Here is a 27,555-nt window from a genome sequence, read left to right on the forward strand (position 1 = left end):
AAATATAATTAGAAAGCTCCGAACTGCTAAGCTATCGGGAGTTACACGTGTTATTGTGAGTCAACCATAAAAGATAGACATATATATGCTGTTGTGTTTTTATAGATAATTTTAAGGAGAACATTTCCGTCATACATGATTTCTATGTAGCTTTAACCATTAAGGCTGTACATGCGAAGGAAGCTTAAAAAATTGACTAACTTCTCCCGTTTTCTCAACATTTCTCTTCACTGCTCTGCTCCTATTGATCGTAGCGTAATGAAAAGTATACTATAACCTGCCCAGGAGTATGTAGAATAATTGTACCAAGTTTCGTTGAAATCCGTCCAGTAGTTTTTGTTTCTATAAAGAACATACAGACAGACAGACAGACAGACAGACAGACAGACAGACAGACAGACAGACAGACAGACAAAAATTTTACTAATTGCATTTTTGGCATCAGTATCGATCACTAATCACCCCCTGATAGTTATTTCGGAAATATATTTCATGTACAGAATTGACCTCTCTACAGATTTATTATAAGTATAGATTAGTATAGATTAGTTAACATTGATTGATTATGAAACACGGCTAAAACTCACGTGATATTAAGTCGGAGTATGCCCGAATAGTTTCAAACCCATACAGGGCCCTTAGTCATGAGCTGGTTCTTGCATTATCTTGTTTAAATTCTAAAATAGTTAACATTGTCCTTATTTACCCGAATGTATTATAAAAATCAATATATTCAAACCTAGTCATCATCCCCATTCTCCACATTCTCCACCAGATCACCAACCACGTGAACGACCTGGAGAAGGAGGAGGTGAACATCATCTCGGGAGCCCTGGACCTTCACAAGAAGACGGTGAAGGATGTGATGACCAAGCTGAAGGACTGTTACATGCTGCCCATCGACAGCGTGCTCGACTTCGAGACCATGACGGAGATCGTCAAGTCGGGTGGGTACAGCTTCCATCAAATGCATCTATTACAGTGGAATTCATAGGGCACCCCCAGGGGATCATTCAGCCGCTGAGTGTCGAATCCTCAAACAATGTACAGTCTGACAAGACGTGACCCTGACAAGTAGCCCTGATTATGCTTCTTCTTCTTTCTTGTCTATGGCACTTTGTTCTCCGATTGTTTAGCAATAATTCCGCCAATGTCAATTTAGTGGAAAAGACATTCTGTTTATGCTTATGTTACAAGTCGTGCCGTGATAGCCCAGTGGATATGACCTCTGCCTCCGATTCCGGCTCACGGCTCAAAAACCAAATAACTCATAGATACCCTACCGACAAAGACGTACCGCCAAGCGATTTAGTGTTCCGGTACGATGTCGTGTAGAAACCGAAAGGAGTGGATTTCATCTTCCTCCTAACAAGTTAGCCCGCTTCCATCTTAGATTGCATCATCACTTGCCATCAGGTGAGATTGTAGTCAAGGGCGTACTTGTAAAAAAAAATGCGTGCATACAAAGTACACATGTCAGAAGTGAAACTTCTTTGGCGAACTAATCTATAAATCTTGTTTATATTTATACAAATCTAAAACTTTGGATTTCCGAGACTTAGAGGAAGGGAAAAAGGAAGATAGGTTAGGAATTTAATTGTCATTAAAATATATAGCACTGTGCGAGATACTCCGTTCGCTCTGTCTCACTTTTTCTCTCAATCTTTCTCACTTGCTTGCTCCCTACTCTCACTCCACGGCTAGTTGCTTCATGCTACGTTCGCCCTGTCTTACTCTCTCTCAATCGGTCTCGATCGCTCTCTCTCTCTTTTTCGACACTTCCGTTGCATACCGGCGTGACGTTACATCTGTAAATATATGACAATATATGATCATCCCCAGGCTACTCCCGCATTCCCGTATACGAGGGTCACCGCGGCAACATCGTGACGGTGCTCTTCATCAAGGACCTGGCCTTCGTGGACCCGGACGACAACACCCCCCTGCGTACCCTGTGCCAGTACTACCAGAACGCCGTCAACTTCGTCTTCGAGGACGTCACTCTGGATGTCATGCTTAAGCAGTTCAAGGATGGTAAGCATTTCGCTATAGGCATAATACCCCTAGGCCTAGGGGTTCGCCATTCGACGGCAGGGGGTTCGCGACAAGATTTACGTAATGGTGGTTTGATAACTGATACCGAGTCAGAATTAAGGTTATCAAAATTACTTCTAACATTGAATCCATTTGCGACAAGATACAAGCACACCCATCACATTAATATTACAAAGACATTTGTTTTGGTACTTTATGTGTTAACTTTTATTCAAAAAACCTCATTTTCTTCAACAGTCAAATTACTTTTTTTGGGGGGGGGGGGGATTAATTAGTATGGGTTTGGGTGTCACTTTTAAATTTTGAAATTTTAACAAGGGTTCGTGGAGCTGAAAGTTTGTGAAACCCTGCAATAGATTTTCATACACCAAATTATTATAATAGAAAGTTTCAGGGTCTTATTATATTTAAGCAATCTTTGTAAACCTGCTTTCTGATGAATAAATAAATTATTATTTCTTTCATTTATTTATTACTTCTTTTTTTTAAATTTTTAACAATATAAGTATGAAATACAAAACATTATTAAAAATTTATAAAAAAAAAATTATTATTAGTGCTTATTATTATTATTATTTACGTCTTTCATTTATTTATTACTTCTTTTTTTTTTAATTTTTAACAATATAAGTATAAAAACAAAACATTATTAAAAATTTATAAATTTATTATTAGTGGTTATTATTATTATTATTATTATTAGTGTATCTCTGCGTGATCGAATCAGAAATGAAAACCAAAGTCACATCCACACAAACTTTCTGACACAACTCAGCGAGTCGCGAAGCATGAAGTGACCCTGACGTTACCACGTGTAACGCCCAAAGGCAACAAACAGACACTTAAGTTCGAACGAACTATTTATACGCCCGTTCACCGGCGTTCAAACAAACGCCTCGCCGTCTGGTAGAGATATTAATCATACGTCGCGTGCGTCCATACTTTAGCTCACACAAAACGGGACTGATTTAATGGACTAACAATGTTATTACTTAACTAGCTGAAGCCGCGCGTTCCCGTAGGAATACGGGGATAATATATAGCCTATAGCCTTCCTCAATAAATGGGCTATCTAATGTGCAAGATTTTTTCAAATCGGACCAGAAGTTCCTGAGATTAGCGTGTTCAAACAAACAAACAAACTCTTCGGCTTTTATAATCTATACTACTTAATACTAATATTATAAAGCGGAAGAGTTTGTTTCATCGAACGCGCTAATCTCAGGAACTACTAGTCCGATTTGTAAAACACTTTCAGTGATAGATAGCCCATTTATTGAGAAAGGCTATAGGCTATATTATTTTTTCAAAAAAATTACGATTCCTTCCTGGAACTCCAATAATGTAACCCAAGGTGTACAAAAGTTTTGTTTACGTGGCGTACGCTGCAAAAACTATTGATGTAAGAATAATGTACTACAACTTTGTAAAACGTCGATGCGAAGCGTTTACGACAACAAAAAGATGCCAATTTGTTTTCGAAGCGTTAGCGATAGTAGAAAGAGAATCGACGACTTGGCAGGGACAGTCTACACTTTTCGTGACGTGTGGTCACTGCACTCGCTCATGACTGAAAATCCGCATTGTGCGTGTGTTTACGATTTGCGCAGTTTCCCCGTAACTCTTACAAATTCTTTTATAATTATGTAAACATTTTCTGTACTCGTGGTTAACTATAAAAATATTTCATACTAGCGGACGCCCGCGAATTCAGTTTTTCACAAATCCCGCGGGAACCATTTTTCCGGGATGAAAAGTTAGCCTATGTGTTAATCCAGAGTAAAATCTATTTCCATTCCAAATTTCAGCCAAATCACTTCAGTAGCCGCAGCGTAAAAGAGGAACAAACATACTTACACACTTACACACAAACTTTCGCCTTTATAATATTAGTGTGATGTTCAATCGTGACCAGTGGCATGCACCTCATACATGCATTAAAGCACTGCATACCCTAAGAGATGCTTTTCTCAATGCTTATTCAATGCAGATTTTCCCAGTTACATTTCAAGCGCTTGTAGGATGATGCGTGTAAATCGCGACACATTTTCAAGTGTGAAACGAACTGTCATCCTATATAAAGCCTTTCTTGATGAGTACAGTTTACCAACAAACAAATTAAAAATGAGGGTATAAATAATAATTATAATTAACTTGTTCTTAAATTAATGAAAATAAATAAATAACCTTTGAACAATTAGATATGGTTAATATATTTCAAATAATATTTTATAAAAAACAATTCATCATCACACTTCACACTAATATTATAAAAACAAACAAACAAACATGGCGTTGTTATGTCAAACATGGCAGTATCGTGTCAAACATGGTGGTGTTATGTCAAACAAGGCAGTATCATGTCAAACACGGCGGTATCATGTTAAACATGGCAGTATCATGTCAAACATGGCAGTATTATGTCAAACATGGCAGTATTATGTCAAACATGGCAGTATGATGTCAAACATGGCAGTATCATATCAAACATGGCGTGGTCATGTCAAAATTTGCAGTATCATGTCAAACATGGCGTGGTCATGTTAAATATTGAAGTATCATGTCAAACATGGCGGTGTCGTGTCAAACATTGCAGTATCATATCAAACATGGCGGTGTCGTGTCAAACATTGCAGTATCATGTCAAACATGGCGGTGTCGTGTCAAAGGCAGTATCATGTCAAACATGGCGTGGTCGTGTCAAACATGGCAGTATGATGTCAAACATGGTGGTGTCGTGTCAAACAAGGCAGTATCATGTCAAAAATGGCGTGGTCATGTCAAACGTTGCAGTATGATGTCAAACATGGCGGTGTCGTGTCAAAGGCAGTATCATGTCAAACATGGCGGTGTTTCAAATACGAGTGTCACATTGCAGGCCACAAGGGGCACATGGCGTTCGCGCAGCGCATCGAGGAGGGTGACGGCGACCCCGTGTACGAGACCGTGGGGCTCATCACACTGGAGGACGTCATCGAGGAGATGATCCAGGCGGAGATCGTGGACGAGAGTGACGTCATCAGTGAGTGCCAATTGGAAAAAAAAAACTATTTTCAAGTCTCTCTTTCATCTATTATTTTATTTTTGATAGAAGTCTTACTTCAGTCCTATGGTCTGAAGCGTATTCATAAATTATTTAAAGGAGATGGCCCAAAATTGTATGGAGCCCAGGATCAGTCATTGTACCCTAGCGGAAATAGAAGAAGATATTTTTTTAAATTATTTTTGATTATACAAATCTACGAATTTACTTTAATTCTTTCGAAATAATATTCATTAGATATCTTCCAAGAAATGCAACATTACTAAACGTAATAGTGGCGGATAGATGACGTTCAATGCAGTAATCGATTTGACGTTTGCTGTCAATTGTCATGTCTTCGTGCGCGCCATCTTGTTATAACTCAAAAACTTGGTTTTTTTATTTTTTTTATTTCTTTTTAATTAGTTAGATTTATTCACTTTATTATTTTAACAAAATCCTTGTATTTTTTAAATTTTAATGATACGGGATACAAGAGTGGACTTGAAATGGATCATTTTGTATTAATTGTGACGCTCGTGCCCGCCAGGCGACAATCGCACCAAGAAGCGGCTGATGCGACCCATGAACAAGTTACACGACATCGCGGCGTTCGCGGGCCACCAGCACCAGCGCGTGCACGTCTCGCCGCAGCTCATCCTCGCCACCTTCCAGTTCCTCAGCACCAGTGAGTATGCCGACGTACCCACGAACGTTCGTACTATATAACGTGACGGGTAAGAAGAAAGAAAGAAGAAAGAAAGAAGAAAGAAAAAGCTTTATTAGTGAATTATGCCACACAACACAATTTGTTCTTGAACAATATCCTGCGATGTGTGGCACAACCCAGTAAACGGATCCAACTCAGCATAATGCTACATACTCTTTAAATAAAAAGAGCATGCAGCGCTGGTTTTCAGTTGGAACCGTTGACCAGATGCCGCCACAAACACAGCACACAACAACCTTATTAACTAAAATAAACAATAATAATAACTTAAACTTAAAATAATACATTACAATTAACTAAAATAAAAAGGGAAAAACAATAAAATACCATACTAAAAAATAACAACGTGAGAAGAAAAAATATTAAAAATAAAATTATATCAAATATACAAAGGTACCAGTAACAGTGACTGTACCCTCATTTTGTGTATTAGAGGAAACAACGCGAGCAAGTCCCAGGACTTGTGACGTGGGTGTAGGTTTAAGGGATTCTTTTAAAATGTATTAGCACTACTACTGCACTAATGTCCTCCATGCCTACACTGAACAATTTATACATACGTCAATTTTTTTCGAATCTACTTGACTAATGAAGTTGAAATTTGGCACACATATCAATACCCAAACGTAGAGGTGTTCGCATGAATAGATGAAATCAGAATATGGAGGGTACTTATAGGAATATATTTAGAAATAAATAGATTCCAAGTTATTCTAAAAAGTTGTCGAAAATTGATTCTTCTATCTCTAAAACTATACTAACTGTTACAAGTACCACGATTACAGGTGGTATTAACATTCATTGTTTATGTTATTGTAGATGGAATATGATTTGAGCTCAGTTGTTTGTTAGGCAGTGTAGACACCGTCACGCTGCCTAACAAACAACTGCTCTCAAGGTCAGCCCTGGGACCTGCTCGAGATGTTTCCTCTACCACAAAACAACAAGAATAAAAAAAAAGTTATGTGACAGTAATTATACCAATTACTGTCACAACTTTTTTTTTATTCTTTACAAGTTAGTTACTTAATAGTTTTATATACTACACAGTTGAAAAAACCAAAAGACGCATTTTTTTTTAAATAATTTCGTCCACAGGCGTGGACCCGTTCCGTTCGGACATGATATCGGAGACGGTGCTGCGTCGTCTGCTCAAGCAGGACGTCATCCAGCACATCAAGGACCGCGCCGACAAGGACAAGAACGACCCCAAGAGATACGTCTTCCAAGAGGGGAAACCGGTGAGATATACTAGAAACCGACTGAGCTACGGGCAGAATATACTTGTACCTTTCATCTTAGAGTGCATCATCACTTAATATTAGGTGTGACCGCAGCCAAGGGCTAACTTGTCTATGAATAAAATAGCCCTTTTCAAATCTATTGTGGACTTTTTAACGCATTTAGGCTGAACGTAGATTTGACATGTCTTTTAATCCTAACTTATGGACACAGAACCGTCTCTTGTAAGGCCGACCAATCAGGGGCAAGTTCGGGGAATATTTGTCGGTATAGATAAGTAAATTCACGTACCACCAAAGAAAGTAATCCAATGGTTTGAGATCCCACTATTGTGGAGGTCAGTTTACAGGCCCTATCGCAGGACAACATTTTGCGTTGACAATAAGGATTAAGTTCAATACAACCCATTTACTTAACGTATGGCCAGATTGAGTTTAATATTGTTTTCAACCCATTTACTTAACGTATGGCCAGATTGAGTTTAATATTGTTTTCAACCCATTTACTTAACATATGGCCAGATTGAGTTTAATATTGTTTTCAACCCATTTACTTAACGTATGGCCAGATTGAGTTTAATATTGTTTTCAACCCATTTACTTAACGTATGGCCAGATTGAGTTTAATATTGTTTTCAACCCATTTACTTAACATATGGCCAGATTGAGTTTAATATTGTTTTCAACCCATTTACTTAACGTATGGCCAGATTGAGTTTAATATTGTTTTCAACCCATTTACTTAACATATGGCCAGATTGAGTTTAATATTGTTTTCAACCCATTTACTTAACGTATGGCCAGATTGAGTTTAATATTGTTTTCAACCCATTTACTTAACATATGGCCTGATTGAGTTTAATATTGTTTTCAACACATTTACTTTACGTATGGCCAGATTGTGATTTATTTTACGTATGGCCAGGTGTGATTGAAAGATGATATTTTTCGCTTTTTAGTTTAGTTGGTACGTTTTATGTTTTTGAAGTCGGTTTTATTTTTTATTTATCAACAGATTCATTCGTAACAAGTATTTGAAATTGCTAACACACTATCTTTTGTTTGCAGGTGGACTACTTCGTGCTTATTCTGGAAGGTCGTGTGGAGGTGACGGTGGGGCGCGAGAACCTGGTCTTCGAAGCCGGACCCTTCACCTACTTCGGTGTGCAGGCGCTCACGCAGAATGTTGGATTAGGTATGTTTTATACTACCCGCAACTCCTGCCAGCTGCTGGAGGAGCAGAGGCGTCCCAAAAACGTCCTTTATGATCCAGACGATGACATGACGACCGACAATGCTTCTCAGGCAACACAATCACAAGCTACACAGCGTCTTCACCGGCGAAGACGAGGACCCCGATATCTGACGTCACCCGGACGTGGGTTTTCTAACTCACGATGTCGGGGGCGTCCGGACTGATTCACTCAGGTCACGGTTAAACCTTCCCGAATGGCCCTATAGGAGACGCCCTTAGAGAGCCGGAAGATAGAGGACGAAACCTCTATCTTTATTTCAGCCTTCGGGTCTCATCAGGCGATGCTTCTGCGCTCGCCCAAACCCCCCCCTCGCCAAAACCTACCTCTTCGCCATCGGAAAAGCGCAAGACGAGAGCTGCTACTTCTGTGATGACGAGGATACGCCGAGGCATGCACTGTTTGAATGCCCAGGTACCACAGATGTAAGAGCAGCCGCTGAAGGTACTAATGAGGGGGTAAACGCAAGTAACCTCATCTCACGTATGCTGTCAAGTGAGGAGCAGTGGCAGAAGTACGCCCATATGCTCCGAACCACCATGAAAAGAAGGGAGGAAAAAGAAACAGAACAAAAGAGAGAGAGTGAAAGAAAACAACAGGAAGGTCAGCACGAAGAAATGCATAGCGATTCCGTGCTGACCATGGAGTCCATGGAAGGTTATTTTTAGTCAGTGCAATTCGGACATACCCTGCCGACTGTCGGCAGAAGTCCGGAGGGATTTTTTTCCTCCCTGAAAGAAAAAAAAAAAAACCCCCCGGTGACGCCGTAGTGGTCCCACATGGAGCCATCGGCACTTACTCAACACGAAAAAAAAAGCGACTCCGACTGCGATGAATTCCTTTGTGAAGTATAACTTCTTTACGCAAAGTTGTCTTGGAGGATAAGCTGGTGAATTCGTTACGAAAAGTGTAATCAAAATATCATAACGTTAAGTTAATAGCGCCATCTATGGTAACACTGCTAAACTACGACGCAACACGAGTAAGCCCAGCGCCGAACCCGTTTAGTATTTACGGCATAATTGTGAACTAACTAGTAACAGCTTGTAGTAATTTCGATACGAGAGATGGCGCTATAGACCGCTACTAATATTTAAGTTTCTCTTTCATGTATTGTTTTATTTTTATAAAAAAGTTTTACTTCTTTTTTTTATTGTTGTTGATTTTATATTGCTATTGTTGTAGCGGAGACGCCGGCGCCGTCGACCCTGGGCTCGCTGCAGAACCTGAACATGGACTCCATGCTGCGCCACACCTTCGTGCCGGACTACTCCGTCAGGGCCATCGCTGAGGTGTACTACCTCACCATCAAGAGGTATGAGCTATTGTTGTAGCGGAGACGCCGTCGACCCTGGGCTCGCTGCAGAACCTGAACATGGACTCCATGCTGCGCCACACCTTCGTGCCGGACTACTCCGTCAGGGCCATCGCTGAGGTGTACTACCTCACCATCAAGAGGTATGAGCTATTGTTGTAGCGGAGACGCCGGCGCCGTCGACCCTGGGCTCGCTGCAGAACCTGAACATGGACTCCATGCTGCGCCACACCTTCGTGCCGGACTACTCCGTCAGGGCCATCGCTGAGGTGTACTACCTCACCATCAAGAGGTATGAGCTATTGTTGTAGCGGAGACGCCGGCGCCGTCGACCCTGGGCTCGCTGCAGAACCTGAACATGGACTCCATGCTGCGCCACACCTTCGTGCCGGACTACTCCGTCAGGGCCATCGCTGAGGTGTACTACCTCACCATCAAGAGGTATGAGCTATTGTTGTAGCGGAGACGCCGGCGCCGTCGACCCTGGGCACGCTGCAGAACCTGAACATGGACTCCATGCTGCGCCACACCTTCGTGCCGGACTACTCCGTCAGGGCCATCGCTGAGGTGTACTACCTCACCATCAAGAGGTATGAGCTATTGTTGTAGCGGAGACGCCGTCGACCCTGGGCTCGCTGCAGAACCTGAACATGGACTCCATGCTGCGCCACACCTTCGTGCCGGACTACTCCGTCAGGGCCATCGCTGAGGTGTACTACCTCACCATCAAGAGGTATGAGCTATTGTTGTAGCGGAGACGCCGTCGACCCTGGGCTCGCTGCAGAACCTGAACATGGACTCCATGCTGCGCCACACCTTCGTGCCGGACTACTCCGTCAGGGCCATCGCTGAGGTGTACTACCTCACCATCAAGAGGTATGAGCTATTGTTGTAGCGGAGACGCCGTCGACCCTGGGCTCGCTGCAGAACCTGAACATGGACTCCATGCTGCGCCACACCTTCGTGCCGGACTACTCCGTCAGGGCCATCGCTGAGGTGTACTACCTCACCATCAAGAGGTATGAGCTATTGTTGTAGCGGAGACGCCGTCGACCCTGGGCTCGCTGCAGAACCTGAACATGGACCATCCATCAAGAGGTATGAGCTATTGTCGGAGATGACCCTGGGAGCGAAGCTCACTTGACACTTTTATAACGTCAAGTTTAACTAATTGTTAATATTCTATCGGTTCGGAAAGCAGGTTCAGCTAAGAAAAGCCGGCAAGAAACGCAACAGTTGCTCTTTTAAAAAAAAAATCATACAATATTATAATTTACAATTGATGACAACATTACAATTTCTTATAGTTTTACTTCCTGTGTAAAGATGGAAGCTGATCCATTGGCCTCCAACTCAGATTAATTAGATAAAGACCTGCCTCGCAAGACATTATTTTTCTGTCAAAGTATATGATCAACGATCTTATGCGATTATAAACACTGTTTCTAAAGAATCGATGTTTCATAGTTTACAATCGTGTCCGTCGGTTAAAAACCCCCGTAAAAATACCTTTTTGTGTAGTTATATGGTGTAAAAAACGAACAAAAACTGCTAGTTTAGTATAAGATATGTATGAAATCTAAGCTCGTTTACCTTAGAAAATGGCAGAAAATTTTGTTCGCGAATTTGGGTGCGATACTAGTCCTTATGTATTTTGTCTGAGGCCTCCAAGCACTTTAATCATTAAGGAACTCCTCAATTGTGTAGTAACCTCGACTAAGTAAACTTGTCTTTGGTCCCTATTATTCTGGTATAACAAAAGTTACATTGTCCGCAGGTCCATGTATCTGGCTGCCAAGCGCGCCACGCTGATGGAGAAGGGGGTCCTCACCAAGGGGGGCACCAATGAGCAGATCGAGCCAGAGGTTGACAAGGTAAGCCACAAACAACTTTCCTGACCCGGTGGCCAAAACTGGAACTAATGTCGCGGCGGTCGCCATTTTATATTTTCATAAGAAACGGAATGATTCCCTGACCTGGGTAGCCATGTGATTTGTCGATTCTCTTGCTACAAACGCTAACGCTTCGAAAATTAAATTCAACGTTTGTAAAAAGAAAATCGACGTGTCACTTGGTTAAACTGCTCTGCCTACTCTAAACTACCCTCTTAATTGCACAAAAAACATTACTATTTAGTTATATTAAAATTGTATTAAAATATAAAAAAAACGATTTTTAAAGCCTCCAAAAATCTTCAATGAAAAAAAATTGGTTGCCTGTAAAGTCGGTATACGGGCGAAAGTTTTACGTGACAACGACTTTGAGTGGTAAAATAATTTTAATGTGAATATTCATAATTTGAACCGATGTGTATGCCTATCTCTCTCACTCTCTCTCTCTCGCTCTGACTCTCTCGCTCTGTCTCTCTCGCTCTTAGGCGGGCTAACTGTGCTCGAGTGGAAGGGACGCGTGCCTTTCACTTTTTATGTCTGTCTCTCTCGCTCTTAGGCGGGCTAACCATGCCCGAGTGGAAGGGACGCGTGCCTCTCACTCGCTCTCATTGTGAGCGCATAACGTGAGCGGAGCGTAACGCAGTTTCTTGAAGTGTCACCCGGCAAACCAATTTATAAGACGTTGTCACGTCAATAATCAGTTTTAACTTGATTATTTTTAATTGATGTTTTTTTACATATTGTTTGTTACTAGCATAATATGTAAAGGACATCACATCATTGAAATATTCTTTTGTGAGAACACACATGTGTGGACATATGGCACTTTGCGTGTGCCTAGTGGTGGTTTTCAATGTTTTCACACTGTGACGATCGCGTAAACGTAAACGCGAATTTATATTGAATTGAAACATTTGTACATTTTTTGGCTCTAGATGACGCTGTTTCAATTCCTTACAATTTCGCGTTTACGTTACAATATTTTCATACTGTTACTATCGCGTTGACGTAAACGCAAATTTATATGAAATTGAAACAATTGTGCAGTAGTGCCACTAGATGGCGCTGTGTCAATTCCTTAGAAATTCGCGTTTACGTTAACGCGATAGTAACGGTATCAAACTGCCACTAGACACTCTGGTCACAGTGGGGCAAAGTGACCGATTACGGGGAAATTTTATTTGTCTCTTCAAACTATGTAATAATTAATTTATTTTATTTATTTGCAGTTGCTCCGTGAAGGCGATCGTCTGGACGACATCATAGAAAACCAGATACAGAAGACTCCGCCCAAACAGGTATATTTATCAGCCTACTTCAACACTTTCGCTACATTCCTTTGGTGCGGTACGAGGTTCATCGACCCCGTAAATTTTAAACACGCTATGCATACGAGGTCAATTGACCTCGTACCGCAGCGAAAAGTCTCTCAAAAAGTTCAAAGTGTTTATTAAACGCAAGCTTTTAGTAAAGTCTTATTATAGTGTTAATGATTATATAAATGATAAAAAGGCTTGGTGTTAGCTGTATTATACGACTGTGTGCTTAGTTTTAAATAAATTTGTAAAATGGTTGTAAACAAAAAAAAAAATCTTGGCTGAGTTTGTTGTGGGCTCTTCTCGGACCAAGGCGTGTTTGGAACCCTCGTAACTTTAATTTTAAGTTTTCGACTATTATTACCACCATTAGATTAAATTAACTTGAGATTTCAAAAGTGCTTGTAAACTAAGCCTTATTGAAATAAATGAATTTTGAATTTTTACTCACTATTCAATTATCTATACTAATATTATAAAGCTGAAAAGTTTGTTTGTTTGATTGAACGCAATAATCTCAGGAACTACTGGTCTGATTTGAAAAATTCTTTTAGTGTTATATAGCCCATTTATAGGGGAAAGCTATAGGCTATATTTTATCTCCGTATTCCTACGGGAACGGGAACCACTCGGGTTCCCGTTCCAATACATATTCAATAAGTCCAGCGCTACAGGCATGTTGGCATATTGGATGGTGGGTGACTATCACTAGCTTAAGATAATGTTTGTTTCTTTAACAATCAAACTCTATATTCCGTTTTCTATAACTTTTTTTTTCTTTGCGACAAATTGGACGCGAAAGATGTGGAATGCTGTTATTTATAATAAAAAAATTATTTCATTGCACGCTACCAGGACTCAGAAGATACCAAAACTAGATATTAAATATATCTGACTGGTAGGTAACAGTATATACAGGATTCGTTCGTTATCAACCCATATTCGGCTCACTACTGAGCTCGAGTCTCCTCTCAGAATGAGAGGGGTTAGGCCAATAGTCCACCACGCTGGCCCAATGCGGATTGGCAGACTTCACACACGCAGAGAATTAAGAAAATTCTCTGGTGTGCAGGTTTCCTCACGATGTTTTCCTTCACCGTTTGAGACACGTGATATTTTATTTATTAAAATTCACACAACTGAAAAGTTGGAGGTGCATGCCCCGGACTGGATTCGAACCCACACCCTTCGGAATCGGAGGCAGATGTCATATCCACTGGGCTATCACGGCTCCCACTGGGCTATCACGGGAATATACGCGGGTGAAATCGCGCAACGTCGACTAGTAAATTATAAGTTACATTTACTTTTTTAATTTTTTCAAGAATTTCTACTACAAATTAATATGTATACAATCTATATTATATTTTTTTATTTTCAGCTTTTGCCTGTATCTGCCAGCCCCATAACAAACTCTACCTTCAAGTCGTACGACAAAGATGAACCCAACTCGGAAGAAGAAAAGCTTCTGAACCCGTAACTACCAAATTGGTAGAAAACAATCAGGCAACACCGTCTGATAAGCTACCAATATGACAATTTTAAAATTCATAATATCATGGAACAAAATTGCTAGAATTACATAATTAACGAAGGCCATGGCCCATTCTCTATAGATTGTTTGCCCCAGAAAAAGAATTCATGTTTCAAGATTAAACTTTTAGTTTTGGATTATTTTTCTGTTTTGATAACTTAATAAATTTTATTTTTGACTTTACATAGCGGGGTTATTGCATATATAGTATCATAACATCTCACATAACCTAAATAAATAGAAGGTAGAAATTTGAATTATATTAAAACCCTGCTATTTCCTAGATTTCTGTTTATATTAGATAAAATAATAAATGTAAGGTAATTATTATAAATTATTAAATTTTGAATTAGAAAATTAAATAGTAAATAAATTATTACATTTACGAGTATATAATTCTCTTTTTCCATTTCATCTGGGGCAATTTTGGACCATCTCCTTAGTAGAAAGCCGAAAGCCACACTATCTGAAATAAAAAACAATATCTATACACACCAAAACATCTTAACCGATTTTTATGAAATTCGGTATAGAGATAATTTGAACAGACCTACTTTTAATAAAAAAAAAAGAAACCCATGTTTTTTTATTCATGGTAAATTAAATTTTACGTGAATTGAATCGCGGGCTTTTGTTAATATAAAATCCATTAATATTATGAAATTGTCCATGATATATAATATTCTAGATATGTATCTACCGAATTATAAAAGCCACTGTCCCAAAAAAAAAGCTACCATTATGACAATTTTGCGGTGAATGCTTAATTTTAAAGTAGACATTTCAGTTTTTTTTTTAAATTTAAAATAAGATTTTAAAAATCACTATTACGTAAGTTTTCTTTATATTAATAGTATTTAATATGGCATTTGCGTTAACAATTAAAATGAATAGCTTTAGTTTAGTTTTTAGATGAAACTGCAGTACTTACTTTGCGTTTTTTTTTTAATTATGTGAAAGTTAGCTTGCACTTTTTATTGTAATGTTCAGTAATTAAATATGGCGGCATTTTTTAGAAATATTGTATCCAGGAAAACTGTAAATCATCACAACTATTATAATTTTTTCGATTCCAAACTAGTCAATTGAAAACAAAAATTGCTCCGTTTTTTATACTTATTTTTTATTATTATTAAACAAGAACAAGAATAATCTGTAATATTAGTGATTTTATCCAATTTTAGTAAACATATTTATCATTTTAGAGTTTAAACTAAAATTTTAGTTTGGATCGTGCCGCGGTGCAGGAACCGGCTCATGACTAAGGGCCCCGTATGGGTTCGAAACTAGTCGGGCATACTTCGACCTAATATCACGTGAGTTTTAGCCGTGTTTCATAATCAATTAATATTTATCATTTTTGAAACAATTAAATGTATTTTTATAGATGCCTGCCTCAGCGACATATCTTGAAATTAGAGTAATATTGTTAAAAGAATTTTAAAACCATAGTAATGTACATACCAGTGGCGAAGCGTGGAATATTGATGATGGTAAGCCGTCCCAAAGAAAAGGAAAATTCATAATTCATCGTGATATAAACCGGTTTATCATATATCCATACATATCTATACTAATATTATAAAGCTGAAGAGTTTGTTTGTTTGAACGCGCTAATCTCAGGAACTACTGGTCCGATTTGAAAAATTCTTTCAGTGTTAGATAGCCCATTTATCGAGGAAGGCTATAGGCTATATTTTATTCTCCTATTCCTATAGAAACGGGAACCACGCGGGTATAACCGCGCGGCATCTACTAGTGTGTTTCTATTCATTACAACAACGAATATGTACAGAATTTCAAAAGGTAACCCGGTGGGAATCGGTTCGCTTGGACTCTTCGCCGCTGGTACATACGCACAAACCGATGAGAAAAAATGTCGTCGAAAATGTTTCGTGCTATTTTGTAATGTGCTTTTTTGATGCCGCCTTCATATTCTCGTACTCACGACGCGAAATATAAAAAAAACATTTGAACAAGAAAATGTGAAGCCGATGAAACCCATAAAAAACAAATGTCACGCGTATCCTTGACATCCGCATATACAATTTTTTTTTTATAATTTGAACACTAACAACAATTACATAAATTAATATCATATTAGACCAATGATTAATATTTACCTACTTAACACGTTCGCTGCGGTACGAGGTCAATTGACCTCGTACGTTCAGCGTCTTTAAAGGTTACGAGGTCGATGGACCTCGTACTACACCACGAAAGTACAGAAAAATCAGTGCCGCAGCGAACGAGTTAAAACAAAAATACTCCGTATTGTTTCTTTAGTTTTTGTAAACAGTTTTTAAAATATTTATGTATGTTTTTATGTGAATTATAAATGATACGAGAATATGAAGCGGCCTTTATAAATGTCGTGGGTGTTAGTTAATTAAATATATTGTTAATAATTCCACATCTTTGTGTGCGTAAATACGTAAATTATATACATACAAATTACACGTACATACGTCCATTTAATCACAAAATATATAAATACTGTTTTAGATAAAAAAAAATCAATCAATTTTTGCATTTTATTAAATTTAAATTTTTTAATAGATACTGTTAAAACAAGTAAGTTAAAAATATTTTTTATACATTTTTTTGTTATTTTTTTCATTTGGATTACGTTGTCCAAATCGTGCCTTATTACAATTTAAAAATGAAAAACCGGTGCTGTTTTTACCCAAAGTAATTTTAAAAGATAATGACCAATACAATGTTTTTTATATTATAATAATATACATAGTTAGAATAAATGAAAGTCCAAACATTAACCTGTGTCTGCCTTTTTTTAAATATTCTGTAATAAATATTCTTATATAAGAATACCTATCATACAAAATTAGTGTCTATTTAAAAAACTTACATTATGTACTTTTTAAAATGTTAGCACAGTTTGTTTATTAATTCGGTATAATTCTGACATTTCTAATTCCGGTTCCATTTGTATTGTTAAATTTTATAGAATCGAAAATAACATCGCAATTCGTATTTCAGTTTATTAAAAAGGTTTGTGAAATCTGCTGTCTTCCCTGGTCTGTATGTTTCTATCGAAGTTGATATTTTGATTTATATATTGATTTATAAATTAATAGAAACATAAGCCTGTAAACAATTAATTTTTAGTTGAACTTAACATCTTTTTTTATGGGAACTGTTTTACATATAGAAACACCGGAAACGAAAATAGAAATGTCAGAATTTTACGGAATAAATGAATGGACTATAGGTTTTAATTTTATTTTATTATAATATAGCAACACTAAGATGAAAGATTTGTTAATTTATCAATTGCATATTGACTTGGAAAAATATTAAACCAATGAGATGTATTATGTCTAGAAATCGTAATGTTATTCGTTGCAATCTCCTTTGTTAGAATTTCAATAGTTTTAATGAAATCTATGAAGTCTTGGATTCCATTTCCCCTAATTACCCACTCTTAGCACTGGCTAACTGTTAGTTGGATAAGGGATATTTTGTTAAATAATATTTGCCATGTCTTAAATATGTCCAATATTTCCAACTAATTGTAACACATTCGAGGTCAATTGACCTCGTACGTCTAGCGTCTTCAAGAGGTCGATGGACCTCGTACCGGACCACATAAAGTACTAGTATGAGGAATATTTGCCATGTCTTAAATATGTCCAATATTTCCAACTAATTGTAACACATTCGAGGTCAATTGACCTCGTACGTCTAGTGTCTTCAAGAGGTCGATGGACCTCGTACCGGACCACATAAAGTTCTAGTATGAGGAATATTTGCCATGTCTTAAATATGTCCAATATTTCCAACTAATTGTAACACATTCGAGGTCAATTGACCTCGTACGTCTAGCGTCTTCAAGAGGTCGATGGACCTCGTACCGGACCACATAAAGTTCTAGTATGAGGAATATTTGCCATGTCTTAAATATGTCCAATATTTCCAACTAATTGTAACACATTCGAGGTCAATTGACCTCGTACGTCTAGCGTCTTCAAGAGGTCGATGGACCTCGTACCGGACCACATAAAGTTCTAGTATGAGGTCAAAAAAAACCTCGTATCGAGGTACCAAAGAACGTGAACGACAATAGTCTAGTTGAGCTTATTGAAGCTTCATATATGAGCTATATAGGCCATATTTAAAATACCAGGAGAACTGATTGACGTTTTTATGTAGGTATTTGAGGTAAGCTAAAAAAATTTCTTGTACATCTGTCAACTGGAGCCTGGCTCGGTATTAGTAAGACTATTTTTTTTTTCAATAAAATATCCTTGAACGAATCTAAATTTTATATAATTTGTATATTTAAAAAGTAAAAATTTATTTAGCCAAATTATTTTGTAGAATATCTATATTTAATACATCTCACTGGTTTAAATGTAAGCATTATTAAAATAAATGTAAGTATTTTTTTTCTGTCAAACAGTATGAATGTATTGTCAGTTGTCACTATTTTTTTTTATATATTAGTATTGGACTGCCTGCAATGGCCAGACATACCTACTTTAATTTAAATAAAGGGGTGTTGATTTTCATCCTACTCCTAACAAGTTAGCCCGCTTCCATCTTAGATTGCATCATCACTTACCATCAGGTGAGATTGCAGTCAAGGGCTAACTTGTAAATTATAAAATAAATGAAATAAATAAAAAAAAGTGACAACTTGAATCATCGTGAAAATGATGTAAAAGTCCGTTGTTTTGTAATATTATATATTTCGTGTCGAATGTTTTTAAGTGAATTGTAAAAATATTTAATCGTTTTTTTTTATTATTAAATTAAAACTTTATCGTACAAAATATAATCTTTTTAAAACCATATTTTATTATAATGAATTTTATATTGTACTGTTTTACAATGTCATATTTTATGAAAATAAATATTATGTATGGTGCAAATGTTTTGTTTTCTTTAGAATTTATGGTTTTGTTTATTTTACCTTTATTTATACATTTGTTGATACTTTATTGCATAAAAGAACAATTACAAAGAATAATAACCAATCTTATCATTATTGGTTATTATTCTCTTTGTATTGCGTATTCGAATATTGCACTATATTTTTTTAAAGAGCCGTGATAGCCCAGTGGATATGACCTCTGCCTCCGATTCCGGAGGGTGTGGGTTCGAATCCGGTCCGGGGCATGCACCTCCAACTTTTCAGTTGTGTGCATTGCAGAGAAGGAAAACATCGTGAGGAAACCTGCATACCAGAGAATTTCTTAATTCTCTGCGTGTGTGAAGTCTGCCAATCCGCATTGGGCCAGCGTGGTGGACTATTGGCCTAACCCCTCTCATTCTGAGAGGAGACTCGAGCTCAGCAGTGAGCCGTATATGGGTTGATAACGACGAATATAATTTTTAGAATTTACAGCATTTTTTTTATTTGGCGGGCTCTTCTGGTGTCTATATCATATTCCGTCAACGTCTTTTTTTTCTCTGTAAAAGTCTGTAATGTTTTCAGCCCTCTACAGTACCATAGATAAAACATTTAATTACATTAATTCCTTTATCCAAAGATTGTCTGGAAGAAATTAGCCAAACTCTAGTATTCCTTCCAATACAACTGAGTCTCTATTGTCTATGACATTTTGACGGGCCAAAGAAAAAATTAAAACAATAAAAAATAGAAGTAATAATAATTTATTTAATTATGGTACATTAATATCTACATTTATTTATTTGTGTCACGTAGCCAGTTTGCTAATGTCTTCGTATTGCACGTCCTTCAATATTCTGCCTCTCAGAAGACCCTGTGATATCTGTAAACATAAAAGTTTCATTAAAATTGGTATAAGTTGAAGCCTCTATAGCTCCGCGGTAAAGAGGCTGGACTCACGCCAAGGTCGTGGGTTTGATTCCCGCCCACGGGACTTTCATCGTACCTACTTCTAACACCGTCTTTCTACTAATTGGATGGAAACGAGACTATATTTTGTCCTAATTAAAAGAAGTGGCAAATATTCTGTAAAAAATTAAAAAAAACGAATGTGTGTGTATTGTGTGGAGCACACGACTGAAGTAAAAGTTCTTTCTTTCTAAAGTAAAAGATAAAACAATAACTTGAAAAATTATAAGTAGCGCCATCTCTCGTAGCGCACTTGCATTACTTCAAAAGCTTCTAGTTAGTTCCAAATTATACCGTTAAGACTAAACGGATTCGGCGCTGGGGTTACTTGTGTCGTGTCGTAGTTTAGCAGTGTTACGACAGATGGCGCTTAGTCATTTTTAAACGGCTTCCAAAAAGGAGGAAGTTCTACGTTCGGCTGTATGTATGTTTTTTTTTATGTATGTCCAGCGATAATTCCGTCGTTTATGGACCGATTTTAAAAATTCTTTTTTCGTGTTGTAGGGTTTGATTCCAGGGTGGTCCCATTTTTTTCATGTCAGGATCTGATTATATAATATCTTTATTAGTTTGGCTAGTCTATATATATAAAAGAAAGTCGTGTTAGTTACTCCACTTATAACTCAAGAACGGCTGAACCGATTTAACTGAAAATTGGCAGGGAGGTAGTTTAGAGCCAGGAGAAGGACATAGGATACTTTTTTGATCCTCTTAGTGGCGCTAACGTATAATAGCGTACGTAAACAAGTAAACAAAGTGACCTCGACAGTGCAGCAGAAGCGCTCGGTGTCGATGTCCCGCAGGCGGCCGCGCGCGCCGCGGTAGGCGCCGTTCACGAAGCACACGTCGCGCCCCGCCGACGGGATCACCGTCTCCACGTGATTCTGGAACAAAGAAAAAACATTTATTCCAAACATTATACAATACACATTACACACTCATCAACAATATCAGCCTATTTTGATGAGCACTCATCATTAACAGGCTATTTTAATGAACACTCATCACTAACAGGTTATTTTAATGAAAACTCATCATTATCAGGCTATTTTGATGAGCACTCATCATCATCATTCATCATTTCAACCAATTTTTTGAGCACTCAACATCATTGAAAATTATCAGCCTACTTTAAGCCCCTCTATATAAGTCTATGGTCCCTAAGTTGTTTTTCTTTTAAGGAATGCGACAGATATAGTTTATTTGTCTATTACTTTTACTATCCACTCACCTGGTCGAGTTTCAATTTGACATTCTCGTCTGTCAACTTGACATGCGCTGCGTACTTGTCAATGACCTTCTCAACGACTGCCTTCCTTTTGTAGAATTTGTCACCGAGCGACTTGGTCACTATTTTGACTATAATCCCTTCCATGAGCCAGTAGTCTTTTCTGAAAATGAAATTAATTACGTGGTTCAGTCTGGTCGCTTAGAGAATGCCATTTTGACACGTCGTGAACGAATGGCCGACGTATTCAATTTACGGCAAAATTTTAAATATCTTTTATAACACATTTGCTCGTAAAGTGTATCTAATTTCACCAATTTTAATATTCTAATGTGCCGTAATGTAAAGTAAAACGCACATGTGCTGTGCGCCGCATCCGTCTATAAAAGAATGGTACTTTTTTTAAGACTTAGCAAAGAGTTTTTATGACAGAAAAGTGCTCAACATTTTATGAATAAAATTAACTTTGCGAGGTAAACTATAATAAAAAAACATTGTTTTTTTTTCATTTTATTAATTTTTACAATAAATGTCAACTAAATGTAAATGTAAATTTCTGTATCAGATAATTTACTTTATTAGTAATATTTGTTTTTGGAAAAAAAGGTGTGCATACTTTGTTATCTATGCAAAAATGACAAGCTTATCAAAATGTCATTATATTATGGAAAACAGGCAAAGATGCAAATTTATTATCAGAACCTATTACCTACTATGTTAAATATATATCTAATTTCAACAATTTCAGTTATGTAATGTGCCGTAATGTAAAGTAAAACGCACTAGTGCTGTAATGTAATTGAAAACGTTAATCATCCATCTATAAGCGAATGGTACTTTTTTCTTAAAGGTACTTTAGACTTAGCAAAGAGTTTTTATGGTAGAAAAGTGCTCAACATTTTATGAATAAAATTAACTTTGTGACATAAATTAGAATAAAAAAATTTTTGATTCTTTAATTTTAATAATTTTGACTATAAACGTCAACCATTTATCTGCAAAAATGACAAGCGTATCAAAATGTCATTATATTATGGAAAACAGGCAAAGATGAAAACTTATTATCAGAACCTATTACCTACCATGTTTAAGAGAAATAAATAAGTAAATAGGCCATTGGATAAAAGAGGCTCAATTTTCATTATAACAATGTTTCCCATACAAAAAATATTCAATACATTAAAAAAAAAAAAACTATTTGTTACCTGTTAGCCTTCTCTTTCTCTCTCTCCTGTGTCAGCATAATTTCATCCAGAGCAGTCTGTTTACTCTTCTCTTCGGACTTCTGTTTCTTAGCAGTTAAATCTTCTTTGGATTTCATTTTGAATGCCGATTTTGATGTATTGGGTTTTGTGTCTGTAAGTAAAATGTTAGTTTTAAGTGAGGTAGCAAAATTATTGTTTTTATCTTCTTTTTATATAAATCCATCAAGTTAAACCATTTTTTATTTTGTGTGAGATAAACACTCACAAATAATGTAGCTTTTTATTAATAAAAGAATTTGCAAGTTTGATTTATTACATCTAGAGAACATTCAAACTATACTATCATTACTAGCGGACGTCCGAGACTTCGTCCGCGTGTAGATCAATGTAAACTTCCAACCCCTATTTCACCACTTTAGGGGTTGTATTTTAAAAAATCTTGAATCACATTATATTTCATATTTTTTTTTATAATTTATGACTTTCAATACAAACTTTCAACCACTATTTCACGCTTATCTATTTACATTTGAGGGTCAAAAAGTACCTCATGTTTTGCTCCAAGGTCCCATTTACCCTTATACCAAAATTCATCGTGATTTGTTCAGCCATTTAGCCGTGAAAAGGTAATAGTTAACCAAGCAGACAGACTTACTATCGCATTTATAATGTTAGTATAGTTATTATATGACATATTGTCTTTTAAAAAAGGTGGTCGGGCCAGCATGGTGGACTATTGGCCTAACCTCTCTATTTCTGAGAGGAGACTCGAGCTCAGCAGTGAGCCGAATGTGGGTTGATGATGATGAATCAAATATGAGGAGATCCGCAGAAGAACCAAGGTCACCGATATAGCTCAAAGTGTTGCGAAGCTGAAGTGGCAATGGGCGGGGCACATCATTCGAAGAGCCGATGGACGTTGGGGTCCAAAAGTGCTGGAATGGTGACCCCGCTCTAGTAAGTGCAGTGTTGGTCGACCCCTCACCAGGTGGACTGCCGACATCAAGCGAGTCGCAGGTATTCACTGAATGCAGGCGGTTCAGTATCGTGATGTTTGGAAGTCCCTACAAAAGGCCTATGTCCTGCAGTGGACGTCCATCGGCTGATATGATGCTGATGATTGTCAATGAGTAAGGGTAAGACAGGCGACTCACCCTCAGTCTTCCTCTTCAAGTTGAGATTGAGAGTGAGTCGCTCCTGACTGCTCTCTCTCTTCAGTTCGGTGTAAGTTGGCTGCTGTGGGTCACTCTCCTTCTTTCCCTTCTCCACTTGGCGTTGGACAAACTCTAGCATTCTCTCCTGTAATTTATGTTAAAAAGGTGATGGTTGATTTATTATCAGCTTATTTTAGCCTCGTAGGAGAGAGGATTTGGTGCTCAGACCTACCACACAACTTGAATGGAGGTTGGTGGATAATGTTAATTAATTGACAACTACTATCAGGATAAATTAATGATAATGACAGACTCAACAGCTTCCCAAGATCTGTGATATTTTGATTCCAATTCCGAGATTCCAGTATTGGAATCCAGTCCAGGGTATGCACCTCCCACTCTTCAGTTGTGTGAGACAAATATCTTAGCATTCCATGGATTCTCTGTGCGGGTGCCGGGTCCATCGCGTGGTAGAGAGAACTCCGAGCAGAGTCCTGAACTTGTGACTACTGGATTTAGGGTTAAGGAATTCCTTGACGATCAATCAACACCCCCCGTTCTCTGCTCGTGTTGTTCTCCCTGCCGCCAAATTTGGTAAGATCCTATTAGAGCAGCTTATGGATACTCGTTCTAATATAGAACTAGCTGCACGTCTAGAGGCCAAGAGCTTTAAGCAAGTTATAGAGAGATTTTGCTGGTAATCCTCTCGCACCTACTTCTACGGCATACAGACTAACTACATGGCCATTTTTAGTTAGTTCATTTGAGTTTTGAGAAATTAATTATCACGTGTCTCAAACATCGTGAGAAAACCTGCATACCAGAGAATTTTCTTAATTCTTTGCATGTGTTAAGTCTGCCAATCCGCATTGGGCCATTGGCCAACCCATCTCATTCTATAAGGAGACTCGAGCTTAGCAGTGAGCCAAATATGGATTAATAATGATGATAATAATGAATCATATAGATCAAAAACTTAAAAGAAAATAAATAACAATTCATTCACCTGGTCATCCTTATCCAGTTTCTCTTTCTTGGCCTTAGCCTCCTGTGCGGCGATGGTGGCGGGATCCCGGTCAATGTACGTCACGTACCAGCCCTTCTCCGTCTCGTCCACCACACACTTGCCTTCCCTTCCGAGCCACTTCACAAAGTCTGTCAGTGTCTCCCACTGGGTTGCATTCATGTGGAGATGGTCTCTGAAATACAAATTGAAGGCTGAATTTCTTTTTGTTCTATTGTTCTCATGCGATCAGTCAATAAACTGTGTGCAGAGGAGTTGTAAATATCGAAGCCTCATCATCATCATCATATCAGCCGATGGACGTCCACTGCAGGTCATAGGCCTTTTGTAGGGACATCACGATACTGAGCCACCTGCATCCAGCGAATCCTTGCGACTTGCTTGATGTCGTCAGTCCACCTGGTGGGGGTCAGACAACACTGTGCTTACTAGGGTGGGGTCGCCATTCCTGCACTTTGGGACCCCAATGTCCATCGGCTCTTCGTACTATGTGTCCCGCCCATTACCACTTCAGCTTCGCAACTCGTTGAGCTATGTCGGTGACTTTGGTTCTTCTGCGGATCTCCTCATTTCTGATTTGATCACGCAGTGATACTCCTAACATAGCTTGTTCCAACGCCCGCTGTGTGACTCTGAGCGTTCTTATGTTGGTTAGTGACTAAGTCTCGGAACCATATGTCATCACTGGCAACACGCACTGTTCGAAGTCTTTTGCCTTCGAACAGTGCGTGTTCGAAGTTTTTTGCCTTCGAACAGTGCGTGTTTGAAGACTCAATAGGAATAAAAAAAAGGAAGGAAAAACATTTATTTTAATATTGTACCACAATACCTATGCACTTGTAATGCACTAGTGACTGATGCCTCAACCATCTGGCCAAACCAAAACACTAGTAGTAGAAAAATCAAACACCACCTTGTTATTTTTTTAAATTTTGAATCATGAGCCAGATCCTACTTGAGCAGCTTTAGATAACCATTCTAACATAAAACTTGCTGCAGCACTACTGACGCCAAGGTATTTAAGCAAGTTACAGTCAAATTTTGCTGTTTAAAAGTTAAAATGTTTAAAATTTGCACTATGCCATATACTGAGTGAGTTTTTAAAGATAAAAAATATGATATTAACTTTCCTATAACAGTAAAGAGTTATCAATCATTGCAGCAACAGTTAGCAGAGTAAGTACAGTACAAAACATAAACTTACCTATTAGAAATGTAATCCTGATACACTTTGTTGGCATTTACCCGCTTAGTACCGAACTGACGCCTCAACAACTCCACATAACCATCAGAGAACTCCTTAGAGAACTGGTCAATGTATTTAGAAGCGTTGTCAGCGAACAGAAGAAGCTGTCTTTGATGGGACTCCGACATGGTGTGGCATTTAAATCCGTTTTCATCTCGACACTGTTTCTGACACATTTGACAGTACCAGCGAAGTTTTTGCAGGCCTTTGGCTTTTATTTTGTTGGCTATGTACTTAGGAGTGCCCTTCTCCGCTTTGCCCATTGTGGAATTTGATTAAGACAGTGTGGAAGCAAAGTTTCTTGTTGCAGTGTTCGTATTAAGTAAGGAGAGACTTAGAAACACGAATTGAATGAAATAATTGGTATAATTCACTTTCAGAGCTAATTAATTAATTAATTAATTGTTAATTGTTCTCAATTTCCTTTAATAAGTTAATATTAATCTTCGAAAAATTTAAAACATTGAAAAGAATTTGTTTTACCACAGAGTTGACAAATAGAATAGAATTTACGTTGAATTTACGTTGACGCATAGATAAAAATAATCTGTGAGTTGACGTCTGTAAAAATACGTACACAGATTAACCTAAAATTCACAGACTATAGCAAAGAGTAAATTAATATAAAGATTATTTATGGATTAGTTATAAATTCAGATGAATGAATAATGTTAACTGTTTTTAAATGTTAGCTTTCTGTATTTTCCGTTGAAAACAAAAAATACTCGTGAAAGAATTATTTCGATACGTTAATTAGTTCCCGAGATATAGAATTTTAAAGTGAGCGCGCGGTGATCAGCTAGCGTTTAACGCCGTGACGTCATCAAACAACATTTGCTCGCCCGTTAGAGGCAATTTCGTACTTCTGCCTTACCTACTGACGAACTAATAGTTAGAATTGAAAAATTATTTTTGTGTTGAAAAGCCCGTTTAACGAGAAAGGCTATAAGCTACATAACATCAAGCTACGACGAATAGGAGCAAAGCACCGATCAAAAATGTAGCCAAAACGGGGAAAAAAATGTTCGGTCGTCGGCTAGTCTTCTTAATATATAAAAAGCGAAAGGTCATTCTCACAAAATCTCAAAAACCGTTTGACGTTTAAAGATGAAATTTGGCAGGGAGGTAGTCTATAGTTAGTAGGTATCTGTTAATAATGGCTTTTCGACAAACAAACACAAACTAGTGTATATAAAAGCTCTATTGTAACGAAGTTTCAAATGATTTTGCGTACCTAGTAACATTATTCATTCTATGCGAGTATCTATGTTCTTATCACTGATCGATACTCTTCGGTATAAAACTTTTTAAAATAATTATAATGATTTTTTTATTTAAGTTTGGCACACTTGACACTACTAATCATTTTGAAAGCGTGTCTTTTACGCTAAATTATTAAGTATTAAAATTGATCGTTTACGAGTATAATGGACGTTCCAACGAATGAGACGACAGTACTATGGTCTACAGAGAGATTGCAGAAAATTTTTAGTAC

General features: G+C 37.7%; 2 protein-coding genes and 1 pseudogene across 2 annotated transcripts in view; 1 reads left to right on the top strand and 2 right to left on the bottom strand.

The window, feature by feature from the left end:
• Nucleotides 1–19,253, top strand: part of LOC112050793 (unextended protein) — a 56,109-nt gene extending 36,856 nt beyond the window's left edge. The window contains exons 8-17 of the mRNA XM_024089146.2: nt 776–947; nt 1,843–2,034; nt 4,934–5,077; nt 5,628–5,765; nt 6,906–7,048; nt 8,117–8,243; nt 9,487–9,616; nt 11,394–11,490; nt 12,738–12,806; nt 14,206–19,253. Of these exons, the coding sequence (XP_023944914.2) occupies nt 776–947; nt 1,843–2,034; nt 4,934–5,077; nt 5,628–5,765; nt 6,906–7,048; nt 8,117–8,243; nt 9,487–9,616; nt 11,394–11,490; nt 12,738–12,806; nt 14,206–14,304 (1,311 nt within the window). The 3' untranslated portion in view covers nt 14,305–19,253. The remainder of the gene's footprint in view (nt 1–775; nt 948–1,842; nt 2,035–4,933; nt 5,078–5,627; nt 5,766–6,905; nt 7,049–8,116; nt 8,244–9,486; nt 9,617–11,393; nt 11,491–12,737; nt 12,807–14,205) is intronic.
• Nucleotides 1–27,555, bottom strand: part of LOC112050794 (zinc finger protein 271-like) — a 58,926-nt pseudogene that overhangs the window by 14,904 nt on the left and 16,467 nt on the right.
• On the bottom strand, nt 19,983–26,474 carry LOC112050790 (DNA/RNA-binding protein KIN17). Its single transcript, XM_024089142.2, has 7 exons — nt 26,019–26,474; nt 24,797–24,989; nt 23,791–23,935; nt 22,637–22,787; nt 21,435–21,594; nt 20,965–21,087; nt 19,983–20,117 (listed from the first exon to the last, which is right to left on the bottom strand). Exons 1-7 carry the CDS (start codon nt 26,321–26,323, stop codon nt 20,043–20,045), a joined length of 1,152 nt encoding a protein of 383 aa, XP_023944910.2. The 5' UTR covers nt 26,324–26,474; the 3' UTR covers nt 19,983–20,042.

The sequence above is a fragment of the Bicyclus anynana genome, chromosome 26, assembly GCF_947172395.1.
Source record: "Bicyclus anynana chromosome 26, ilBicAnyn1.1, whole genome shotgun sequence".
Taxonomy (NCBI): Eukaryota; Metazoa; Arthropoda; class Insecta; order Lepidoptera; family Nymphalidae; genus Bicyclus; species Bicyclus anynana.